We start from the raw sequence: 12,325 nt of genomic DNA on the forward strand, positions 1-12,325 counted from the left end.
CGTTGTGGTTTTGTGTGTGTGTTTGAGGCTTTATTGTGCCTATGGTTTGTGTGTGATGTATTTGTGTGCCTGTTTTGTCAGAGGAGGAGGACTGAGTGGGTGTGGGGAGGGGTTGAAGAGGTGGGAATTTGTGCTCTTTGACTTTCGGATGAATATTTGTACTGTACAATTTTACATTTGTGCAATAAAAATTACCAACAAGAACCTTCATCAGAATGTCATTGTTATGATTATCGGTAGGGGTAGTCATATTGGTAGTTCCAATTTTTTTTTCTGGGATTGATAAAGTGCATTTTATGTTATGTTATATAAGCATTAATCATAGTTGTGAATGAATAAACTTCTACCCCTCGTACTGATTCATCATAAAAAGATTACTTTATCATGAATCACTCTTCATTTTGGTTTCAAACCCCTTATAGAGGAAAGATCCTGCCACGTCCCTTGTGGTAACAGACTTCAATGAGGCTGTTGAACTTAATCAAGTTTAAATCATTTATTTTCTTCACTGCTAATAGTTTGTATTGTGAAAGTACTAGTCACAGGTATGTGACCATCACTTATCCTTGCTCATCTTTCTGCAGAAGCCGCCGCAAGAGCCTTGTCTGTAGATTCCCATGTATGCCGTTCCCGTATGAAATAAAAGTCATCAATCAAGCAGACCTTCGATTTGGAACTTGGCCCGACGATGTGTGCAAATCTCTCAATAACAACACTTTTGAAATCAGGTATTTCTCAATAACAGCTGTTTAAATCAGGTATGAAATCAGGTACAATTTTAATACCTGCTGAAATAAATAAATAAATAGGCTTCAATGCCGAAAGATACAGGCGGAGTAATTCGACAACAACATTGCCGAAAGATACGGGCGGAGTAATTCGAAAACAATAGTCCTAGAACAGGCCTATTCAACTAGCGGCCCGTGGGCCAAATGCGGCCCCTCTTAATTTTTTTCTGGCCCGCAAGAAATTGCATGCGGAAAATAAATAAAATAAAGGAGAAACATAGTTGCATGCAAATCAGGTTTCTGTGTGTAGCCGGTGATACTAGCCAGTATCAGTACCCCACAATCAGGAACTGGCATCACTTATTCTGACAATGTTTGGCTCAACCGATATGTGTGAGTCTAACTTTTCTCATATGAATGCCATCAGAACAAGGGCACGTTGCTCCATGACCTATGAGAAGCTGCATGTGTCTCAGGATGAGCCAAACTAGGCAAACAAGGCAGTGCAATCTTTCTCACTGACTCAGTGGCTCAAAATGTCTCATATGTACAGTAGTTCTGTTTTGTGATGATTCAAACAACATTGTTGAATTCTAAATACGTGTCTAAAATATGTGAGAACAAAATCTTTTCTAATGATACGATTAAAAGTGACGAAGGAAGGAATGCGTCGGAAGTTTATTCCATGTAGTAGTACCATATATATTAAGTTAACACTACTTTAAGTACGATTTATTTGTAGCGATTCATTCACATAGTTTTACTCTGTGTGGCCCATGAACCCCCAGTGGTTTTCCTTTTCGGCCCACTTGTTAAGGAGGTTGAATAGCCCTGTCCTAGAATATGACCATGGGGCGGACTACTTTACGACCAGATGGGCGTCTTATAGCGCGGATTGCAATTCTTATTGCAGCCTGCAGGGTTATGCGAGAAACATACGGAAGGACGCGGTCGTTGAGCTCCACCGCCCGCATTGCATGACACGTGAAACAGAACTCAACTAGAATCGCCACCATCAATTTGATATCAACAGACCAAAAATAGTCGGAAAGCCTACAGAAACAATAGATAGTTAATGTGACAATCACATTATTAAAAATAAACTTGGAGCAATGATTTACTGAGGAACTATTTTTTTGGGAGCATGCTTTTGCAGGGAGTTCGCCGCCCCACCTGCCCATATGGACGGCACGCGCCGCGCAACCAGAAATTTTAGGAGCACACACCGTAAATCAACACGCCAACGAAATATTCACATTTCTTCTAATTTGTACTGCAATACTAAAGATGCAGAAATGACAATGTAGTGTTTCAAATTCAGTTTCATTTTATTGTGATTCTCATCATCTATCCCAACGTTTTCCAGGTGTGCGCGAATGCGTTCGACGAGCACGGAAGCGACAGTTTCACGGGAGCGCGCCCGATTGTCGTGCCGCTTGTCATCTTCACTTTTAGAAAACAATCAAACTCAACAACTGAGGTTTTCTGATCTTTTTATGTTTTATAGGTTCTTCGCTCTTCTCTCTGCTTTGACAGCTCTTATCACTTTCACTGCTGAATAACCCTGGCTCTGAGAAAGAGAGTTCCGCCTTCTAAAGCTGTCGGATGACTCGCAGCCAACTCTTAAAAAAGCGTGGGGCATCCGGAAATGTCATATATGGGAATTTACAGACAAGGCTCTTGCGCCGGCTTCTGCAGAACCATGAGCAATATTAAGTAATAGTCACATACCTTTTTTTAAACTTGATTAAGTTCAACAGCCTCATTGAAGTCTGTTATCACAAGGGACCTGGCAGGATCTTTCCTCTATAAGGGGTTTAAAAAAAAAATGAAGACTGATATTTTTTTCAACTATTCATGATAATGTAATCGTTTTATTATGAATCAGTAGGAGGGGTAGAAGTTAATTCATTCACATCTATTAATGCTTATAACATAACAGAAAATGTGATTGATCAATCCCAGAAAAAAACGACCGCTATTAGGCCTACTACCCCTACCGATACTCAGAACAATAACATTCGGATCAAGGTGTCTTCATTAATTTTTATAGCGCAAATTGTACAGTACAAATATTCATCCGAAAGTCAAAGAGCACAAAATCTGCTTGTGTCCCCGTATTTCTCTAATTAAAAAAAAAACGTGAGGTCTATCAACCAGACCGATGGGGGCTGTGGTGATTTCAAGGGAAGGAGAATGCTACGCCTAGCCAGTAGGGCGGCGAATGCCAAAACATTTGCATGGGTCTTGCCGAGGACGTGTGGGGCGGGTGAAACACCCAATATGGCCACTATGGCCACTAGAGGGCGCTGTTCCAAAGTGATTCCTAAAGAGAGCATTTTAAAGATGGAGGTCCGCTAAAGCTCAGTGTCTGGAGATATTTTTGATAGCCTGGTGTGAACTCCACAGATGCATTTTTTTAACAATTTTAAACTGAATCAGGCCCAAACGGGCACATGATGAAGAATAACGTATTCTGTTAATGGCTCTCTCCTAGTATCTTCCTCAAATCATACGCCGAGCTCCTGTGCCCAGGCTGCGACACTTTTAGAGCACAGCTCTGTGTTTAACGACAGAAGACCCCAATAAATATGGGAAACAAGTGACCTCTGATAGTTTAAAGAGGTCTTTCCATGGCTTCCTGAGAGGGGAAGTCAGAAAAAGTCTTTAGGACACAAGGCCTAATTTGAAAATGAAGTGTGTTGTGGGCATGTCATGTGAAGCCGATAGGTCTGTGAAGCTACCAAAACCTCTGCCAATGCATAAATCATTGAACGACTGTACGCCATTTCTCTCCAACAACAGGAATACAAAAGAAGGTGGGAAAAGACGATTGGGGGTTATTGGCATAAGAGTAGAGGGGGAGTGTGACTTAGAATGTCGCCTGAATTGACACCAAATTTTCAAGGAGTTACAGACAATTAGTCGGTGTAACGAGAGGGAGGTGACGGAAGTGATGAGAAGAGAAGAGCAGGAAGAGAGGACGACACACACGACCTCAACTCGAGTTGGCACCACAGGGGTTGGGCGTTATGTACCCAAAACAGAAATGTATGGATATTGGCTCCCCAGTAATAGTAGATACAATTTGGCAAAGCCATCCTCTACTGAGTGTATGAGCACTGCTGCCAGAGGGACTTCACAATCCTAGGAGTCCTTCAACTCCAAGAAGGAAATTACCGCTTGATCAATAGATTTAAAATATGATTTTGGCCAAAATAGGGGGATGCATTGAAAAAGAAATTTGGAAGAAGGTTCAACTTAACTGAATTAATTTTACCAAGCATAGAGAGGGGCAGATGACGCCATCTCTGGAAAGCAGATATTGCTGGGGGGTAAAATTTGCATCTAATAAGGCAGACAGTGTACGAGTGACAGTTACTCCCAAGTAGCCTACTTGATGTTATTCAGTTGAAATGGTATATCAGATTGAGAAAGCAGGAGAGCGTTTGAGTTTATAGGGAGACTCTCTTTCTTTGATTCAGCTTGTTCCCAGAAAAGGAGCAAACGTTTTGTGATAACGACAGAATGTTGGGTAGTTGAGAAAGAGGGTCAGCAAATCATCCGCATACAACGCAAGCCTATGTTCAACGCCCATACGCGTTATCCCCAGGAATGAGGTTGGAATACTCACAGCTACGGAGAGCAATGGCAAAAAGCAAGGGAGAAAGTGGACGGCCCCACGAGCTGAATTGAAATATTCAGACCTGGTATTTTTGATGTTCACCGTTTTTCAGAACAGTGAAAAGGTATTCCCACTCAACTCTAACAAAGGCTTTTTCAGCATCCAGAGAGATGACAGGGAGTTGACACGTGTCTTTGGAGTAGATAATATTAAACAGGGTGCTATTATCGTATCAGGGTTGACCATGACCATTGTAACTTTCTCTGTTCCAGTGCTCCTTCTTGCATATTGGGCAGTACTGCTGTCAACGGTGACGACTGTCAGGCTAGTGTGTAGTGGGACTGGATTTATTTTTGCTTTCACTTCATTATGCGTTGTGAAAAATCTTGTGTCTGGAGGCGGTCGACAGTTGGGGTGAAGGAAACAGCAACAGGAAACTCAAAGAAAGCTTCAGTTTTATGATAAAAACACAAACGACGAACATTGTTTATTAGTCTACCAGCATTATACATGATGCAGTTCTAGAAAAGATGCAGGTTGGAAAATTCAACCTCGAGAAAATGACCTCAACGACAAACTGTACACAAAGATAATACTTTTTACTTAAACAAACATTGACTTAAATGTGATCTATACATCTGCTTCTTCAATACATGTGTTGAATACATGGGGTTTGTACACTGGTGTGTGTGCGTGTGCTAGCATCACAAGATGGCCAGCTGGCCTTCCTGGGTGTCCACCGGGGGGCTGTCGTAGGTCTGTCGGACCTCCAGCTGTCCGTACAGCCCCTCCAGGACGGACAGCACCTTGTTCTGGATGGAGTCCACCTGCTCCACGGGGCAGTACTCGTCTAGACTGGATCTGAAACATCCACGCACACGCGCGCACGCACACACACACACACACACACACACATAATGACTGAAAAGGATACTTTTCAGTGTCAGAAAAAGACACTTTTCAGTTTCAGATACGATGGCGTTTGGTTGCCATGACGCTGCCACAAGCTTGCGCTCATCTAAAAAAAAAAATGGCAGGTGAAATGGAAATGATGATTTCTCTGTGCAATGTTCTATGTATCTTCAGTTACAAGTTGTGCGTTTTTATATTTACCCGGATTAGTGTGGACAGGGCCTTAAGTTTTCATTAACGCTACCACCACAGCTGTGTCTTGTGAATCTAAATACTGCCGCGACGAGCGGGGATACAGGAAGTAACGTAGCCTGATACAGCCCCAGAAATTAATTAAATAAGCGAGTATTATTTTGTAAAACACATTTAGTCTCGTTTTTATTCGTCAACAATATTGCATTATGTATTCAATTATAGTTATTGTCACATGACCAGCATTTACGTTGCGTCTCGTCTTCCTCACCTGATAAAGGGTCGTTGACGACGATATTTAGTCATAATTTTCGTTGACGAAAGCAACACTACTCACACAGCTCGTTAACAGTGTCCATTCCACTCTACCTGGCTCTGATACTGTGTGACGCAGACTAGCTTAGCTCGGCTGGCAGAGACACATATTGTGACTCCAAGTACGGTTTCACGCAATGATGCACCAGAGATCACAGTGAGGTGAATGTTTGAGACCGGTTTCACAATCAGTTTGGTTTGCCGGTGGAAAGGTAAGCGGAGTTGAAGCTGTTGGAAACATCTACCTGGACATGGTTACCAGTGTTGGTTTAGGCAGGGCCGTGAGAACCTGATCCACGGCCAGCAGCAGTCCGTCGATCTCCTCCTCAGTGCTGATGTGGTGAGGCAGCTCAGAGTAGTCACAGGTAAGGCCGGCCTGATGCACCTGAGAGAGAGAGAGAGAGAGAGAGAGAGAGAGAGAGAGAGAGAGAGAGAGAGAGAGAGTGAGAGAGAGAGAGTGAGAGGGAGAGAGAGAGAGAGAGAGAGAGACAGAGAGAGAGAGAGAGAGAGAGAGAGAGAGAGAGAGAGAGAGAGAGAGAGAGAGAGAGAGAGAGAGAGAGAGAGAGAGAGAGAGAGAGAGAGAGAGAGAGAGAGAGAGAGAGAGAGAGAGCATTAATGCTTACACCACTGATCTTACTGTAACGATCTTGTTAATAATTTGTTACAAACTAAAAAATAAAATAGGTTGTAGCAAGCCTTAAAAAGTCTTTGGTAAGTCTTTTAAGAAGAGTAGCAAAGACTATTATCCTATAAAGACAACTCCTTGATAACAAGAGAAAGTTATATGAATATGGTTTCTCCGAAATTCCCTGCCCTGTCATTAGCACAATTCCTGTTTCTTGTCCTCAACTCACATTGATGAATTACTTCCGTCCCGAGTGCAGTTCCCTGATCTCAAAGGCCCCACAGAGGCAACCCTGTGAGCTACATGAAGATACCAAAGATTATGTCATAAAATAAACCAATGAAAGGCGCACAATGCCGTCTCGCAATTTCTAAAGACGGCACCGCCTCTTCACAGATCCGTTCTGATCTCCTTCTGTACGCAGCAGCTCTTCACTGTAATAACACATCGCATGGCGTCCTTTGGGGCATGGCTAAGAGCCAGCAGAGAGCTCATATAAGGGGGAGGAACTCTCCTACAGAACGCTCTTCAGGATCAAAGAAGGAGCAACGTCTCACCAAACAAAAGTAAAGCCATGTGTTGTGTTCTGACGTGAATTATGACGTACAGGATGTGTTTAATAAGAGATTGAGTGTCGTGTGTCAGAAGGATGTGTTTAGTCATGTTAATACATGAATCACCAGGATGTCTTTATTCATGATATTTATTGATTGACCAACAGTATCTTTTAAGTTATCATATTCATTTATAAACCAACAGTATATGTTTAGTCATGATGTTAAATCATTATTCAACTGTGTGTGGTATTAGTAATTATAATAATTAATGATCAACAGTGTGTTGTATTAGTAATTATATTAATTAATGATCAACAGTGTGTGTTTAGTCATGATATTAATTCATGAATCAAAGTATGCATTTAGTAATTATATGAATTCATGAATCAACAGTAGGTGTAGGGTCATGATATTAACTCATGAATCGACAGTGTGTGTTTAGTCCTGATATTAACTCATGAATCAACAGTGTGTGTTTAGTCCTGATGTTAACTCATGAATGGACAGGGTGTTTAGTCCTGATGTTAACTCATGAATGGACAGGGTGTTTAGTCCTGATGTTAACTCATGAATGGACAGGGTGTTTAGTCCTGATGTTAACTCATGAATCAACAGTGTGTGTTTAGTCCTGATGTTAACTCATGAATGGACAGGGTGTTTAGTCCTGATGTTAACTCATGAATGGACAGGGTGTTTAGTCCTGATGTTAACTCATGAATGGACAGGGTGTTTAGTCCGGATGTTAACTCATGAATGGACAGGGTGTTTAGTCCTGATGTTAACTCATGAATCAACAGTGTGTGTTTAGTCCTGATGTTAACTCATGAATCAACAGTGTGTGTTTAGTCCTGATGTTAACTCATGAATGGACAGGGTGTTTAGTCCTGATGTTAACTCATGAATCAACAGTGTGTGTTTAGTCCGGATGTTAACTCATGAATGGACAGTACATATTGGGGTAGTCACCATCTCGTAATCTGGAGACTGGTCTCTGGCCTTCAGACTGGACACCAGCTGGGCAAGGGAAGCCATGCTGCAACCACACGTTGAACACATCACATCAGAGCAGGATCCTCCTGGAGGAACACATTGTGCCCGAGCTAACAGGTTACAGCTCAAGGTGGGCTATCAAGTCATAGGGAAAGGGAAAAGGGCAACGTGGAAGGGTTCTAACACAAAACATTTTCTTAGGAGTTACACAAAAGTGATGAGAGTAGTTACTTAGAGTAGAGTTACATCTTTTTCCCATTTGTACTTTAAATTTGAAATGATTATTAAAAAGGACGAAGTCGCTGTGCACAGCCTTCTGATTCTCAGGCGTTGTTGATGGGCAACCAACAATAATATAAAGCCCAAAAAAGTGTCAAATCACCGCGCGATGAATGAATGAATGCAAACGGCGCGTTTGGCTGTGGCTTCGTCAGGTTCACTCCTCAACCTCACATGACGCCGACAGGTGAAATAGGTGATTACAGGGTCACATGACCTCCCCAATTTGAATTTAGAAATGTTTACGTTGTATTACGTTAGAGCCCGACCGATATAGGATTTTTAAGGCCGATACCGATACGAATATTTTGTGATTTAAAAATCCGATATGCCGATATATCGGCCAATATATATATATATATTTAAAAAAAATCCAGAAATGCGCAACAAAACAAACAGATTTCCCTAACATTGGTTATTTGTAGTTATCCTTTAAATCCTTTTCACTCTCAGCTAACACGTAACAACAGCAAAACTGGACATTGGTAGTCATGAATTAAGTCATGCTTATCGACTTTAGAGAATTGATGGGGATGTTCTTTAAATTGTTATTCGAGCAATGTATGTCTCGTGACAGTGAACAACACCGATGATCTCCGTCGATCTCCGTCATTCACTCTGCCTAAATCAGCGGGTTTGGGGCGTTAGAGCGCCCTCTGGTGGACAAACTTTTATTTTTTTTAATATTCATTTATCGGCCATTATAAACGCTGATTCTGAATAGTTTGAAAAATGCCTAATATCGGTCAGGCTCTAGTATTTTGGTGAGAGCTGGTTCCCCGATCGCGATGGTTCTCCGACCCCGCCCCCGGGTTAGGGCGGGGGCGTGGTCGGAGACTGCACATGGGATCGGGGCAGAACGCTGTGGATGAGTAAGACGGCCGGCGGCCCCGCCCCTACCCGGGGTTGGCGGCCCAGCGCAGCACCGTCTCGTGGGCGTCGTCCTCCAGCAGGTCAGCGAACGCCGCCTCAAGGTCCTCCAGCTGATGGACACGACGCTCCACACACTCACCGATCGCCTCCTACACACGCGCACACGCACACACACGCACACACAAGCGCATGCAAACACATACGTGCCCACACACACACACACACACACACAGGCGTGCATGCAAACACATACACCCCCACGTCACACACACACACACACACACACACACACACTTATTGTTTGGTCTCTTTTTTTATGCATCTGATGTATTTTGTCCTGGAAGGTCTCGTTGAGCGTCTGGAGGGTAGGTCTCTGAGTAGGTCCCTGAGTAGGTCCCTGAGTAGGTCTCTGAGTAGGTCTCTGAGTAGGTCCCTGAGTAGGTCTCTGAGTAGGTCCCTGAGTAGGTCTCTGAGTAGGTCCCTGAGTAGGTCTCTGAGTAGGTCCCTGAGTAGGTCCCTGAGTAGGTCCCTGAGTAGGTCTCTGAGTAGGTCTCTGAGTAGGTCCCCGAGTAGGTCTCTGAGTAGGTCTCTGAGTAGGTCTCTGAGTAGGTCTCTGAGTAGGTCTCCGAGTGGCTCACCTCGCTGGCCGTGGCACTGGGTCTCCTGAACCCGTACAGCTGCTGGAGGATGGCGTACTCCTCCTGGGAGACACACAGTCACCATCAGAATCAGAGCCACAACCATTCCTCCCGTTTATAAAGCGCCTTTCGTTCATGGGCTCAAACAGTCCAAGCCAGATTAACTCCCTCGAGGGCAGTGGTGGTAAAACAGACGGACAGAAGCAGTCATTTACAGTGTTTATTCTATTTGCCCAGCTGTTTGGGACTCCATTGTTGCTACAGGATCCGTCTGGTTTCATTGTGAGCCGGCATGGCCTGCGTCGCTCTGTCTGGAACAATGAGAGAATTAAACAGAGTGGAACTCAGGAGGGCGGCGGGTACCTGTGTGTACAGCTCTTTGAAAGGATTCTTACAGGAGAAAAAATCCAGGTCAACATCCAGTATGTACGGATCCGTCTCCCTGACCACGGACAACAATGTGTTGACGACATAGCCAGGTGATCCTTTATCAGCCGCGGCACAGTTCCCCCTCTCCGCAGTCTGACGGCCACCTGGTCCGCTGTCGCCCCCTGCTGGCTGTAACACGGCGGCGCAGTCCAAGCCGGAGGACCCGGGAGGAAAAGGGCAGTCACTGGTTCCCTGGCTGTCTGACCGGGGTTTCTTGGGTTGCCACCGCAGTGCGTCCGTCTCTGGGGAGAGACGCCAGCCGGGCAGAGAGCAGGTGTCAACGTTTCTGCCTCTCTCTGAGAGACCTTACCCGCTCAGCTTTCACGGCCCGTTGTCAAGTCAAGGCCTACGACATGAATTGATGAGTTTTTATACGTCTATCCATTTGTTTGCTGTCCTGGCTCCACAATAGAGGAACGAGGACATCTGAACCCCAACCAGCCTTCAGCCACAGACTGGACCCCATCTGTTCTGACTGCAGCATTTAAAAAATAAATAAATAATAATAATAATAATAATAACTCTGTATCTCTGTATTGTTCCTGGGAAGTGGCACATCATCCACATTTTATGTACTCTGATGATTCTTGCACTTTTTGGTCGTATCTTCAAGGTTAAATCCACTTATTTTCTGTGCCTTCGCTCCTACACAAATATATGTAAATTGAACACCCTTACAGACAGGCTAAAACAATTCCACCTGCTTAACCAAAGACAGTGATTCCAATCGATTTTCCCATCTCGTGTGGACGGAGGGCTCTTCTAACACTCAGGTTGGGATGGGCATGACGGGAAGCATGCTATGAGAACCGATGGCTGACTACTGTAACCCCTGCAGACACAGAGCCGGCTCTACCGTCCTCAACATCGCCTCCTCGGTCTCCCTCTCCAGTCGTACCTGTGTGCGCCGCGTGGCTCCTCGGCGCGGGGTTGACCAGCACCACGTTCAGCGTCAGGGCCTTGGGGTTCTCCAGCTGCTCCTCGGGAACGTACAGGCCGTCGCTCAGGAAGTAGTCGTCCTTGCTGGTCACCCTGCAGAGCCAATGAAAAGTCAGCATTTCAGACTTGCAAAAATGCTCCCAACACGGCAGAGAAGGAACCAGCCGGTTGTAACGCCTTCTCAAAACCTGGTTCTCCAAGGTTCGACAAATTAGCATACTAGGGAAGCCAAGTCGATATGTATTCCGATAAAATGTGAAGATTTTGATGTGAAACATCAAAATCATGATTCAACTTTTTTGTGCATTTCTATCTTCCAACCGGTTTGGCGTTAAAGTATGTCTGGTCAGGTCTGTTTGTTTTCCACCTTTGTTTTTTAAATGAACCTGGGCCAAATAAATGGATTATAGTCCAATACTCTATAACAGCGCCCTCTGTAGGAACGATTTTTACATTATGTTTTATTTGAGTTACACTTAAAGGTTTAGTTTTGGATTGCAAGCAGTGAGATTAGTTTCCCAGCGAATTACCGTGGCTTTCCTCACTGGTGGAACTTCAAATGTAACGCATCGCAGGGAACCCTTAAAGGTGGAGGTGGACGTGGGGTACGGGCTGAGGGTGGGGCTGTTTACCTGATGGTGGTGGTGGAGGAATCCTTTCCCACGGCCATACGGTGCTCTCCTTCTTGGATCTGCTGGGCCCAGGGAGGGTGAAGCCAGGCCACAGAGGACACATGGTCTGCATAGACCATGGGCATGATCCAGTTCTCTATACTCAGCTGGCTGAAGGATGAAACGGCACAGGTACAGTGAATATACAAGAGCTACAACGCACACTGGAGACGATGCTGTAGAATCGTCAGTGTTTCTAATGTGCATCCAGTTAAATGGTATTGAAATTCCCTTGGTTGTTTGGCATCTCCATATCTGAACCATATTGGTTAATCAATTGGAATCATTAATATGAATGAATCGCATTGGTTTTTTTGCAAGGCTCTTACAGCGCTCTCCATAGCGAGAGCGTGAAATGCAATATTTCTGAATATTTGACATATGCTGCACTGTGGCTTCCACTGTACGTTTGATATTGTATTAATTTCTATCCAAAACATACTCAATTAAAGAGTCCTTGTCAAAGACGACGTCAGCAGACATGTTGACAGGGATGAGCAGATCGGGATGGGAGTCTAAATGGATCATCTTGATGTTCCTCATCGGAAGGTG

The 12,325-nt window shown here is 44.2% G+C and overlaps 2 protein-coding genes across 2 annotated transcripts in view; both read right to left on the reverse strand.

Annotated features, from left to right (window-relative positions):
• gad3 (glutamate decarboxylase 3) overlaps positions 1-4,844 on the reverse strand; it is a 44,719-nt gene extending 39,875 nt beyond the window's left edge. The window contains exon 1 of the mRNA XM_060057914.1: positions 4,436-4,844. The gene's annotated coding sequence lies outside the window, so the exon portion shown is untranslated. The remainder of the gene's footprint in view (positions 1-4,435) is intronic.
• Positions 4,845-4,928: 84 nt separating this feature from the next.
• c8h5orf22 (chromosome 8 C5orf22 homolog) overlaps positions 4,929-12,325 on the reverse strand; it is an 8,317-nt gene continuing 920 nt past the window's right edge. Inside the window, exons 2-11 of the mRNA XM_060057915.1 lie at positions 12,216-12,325; positions 11,735-11,884; positions 11,062-11,195; positions 10,268-10,405; positions 10,098-10,228; positions 9,735-9,797; positions 9,124-9,245; positions 7,921-7,987; positions 6,018-6,157; positions 4,929-5,214 (exon numbers count right to left, since the gene is read on the reverse strand). The exon at positions 12,216-12,325 is cut by the window's right edge and continues 36 nt beyond it. Coding sequence (XP_059913898.1) covers positions 5,058-5,214; positions 6,018-6,157; positions 7,921-7,987; positions 9,124-9,245; positions 9,735-9,797; positions 10,098-10,228; positions 10,268-10,405; positions 11,062-11,195; positions 11,735-11,884; positions 12,216-12,325 — 1,212 coding nt within the window. The 3' untranslated portion in view covers positions 4,929-5,057. The remainder of the gene's footprint in view (positions 5,215-6,017; positions 6,158-7,920; positions 7,988-9,123; positions 9,246-9,734; positions 9,798-10,097; positions 10,229-10,267; positions 10,406-11,061; positions 11,196-11,734; positions 11,885-12,215) is intronic.

The sequence above is a fragment of the Gadus macrocephalus genome, chromosome 8 (assembly GCF_031168955.1).
Source record: "Gadus macrocephalus chromosome 8, ASM3116895v1".
In the NCBI taxonomy this organism is placed as follows: Eukaryota; Metazoa; Chordata; class Actinopteri; order Gadiformes; family Gadidae; genus Gadus; species Gadus macrocephalus.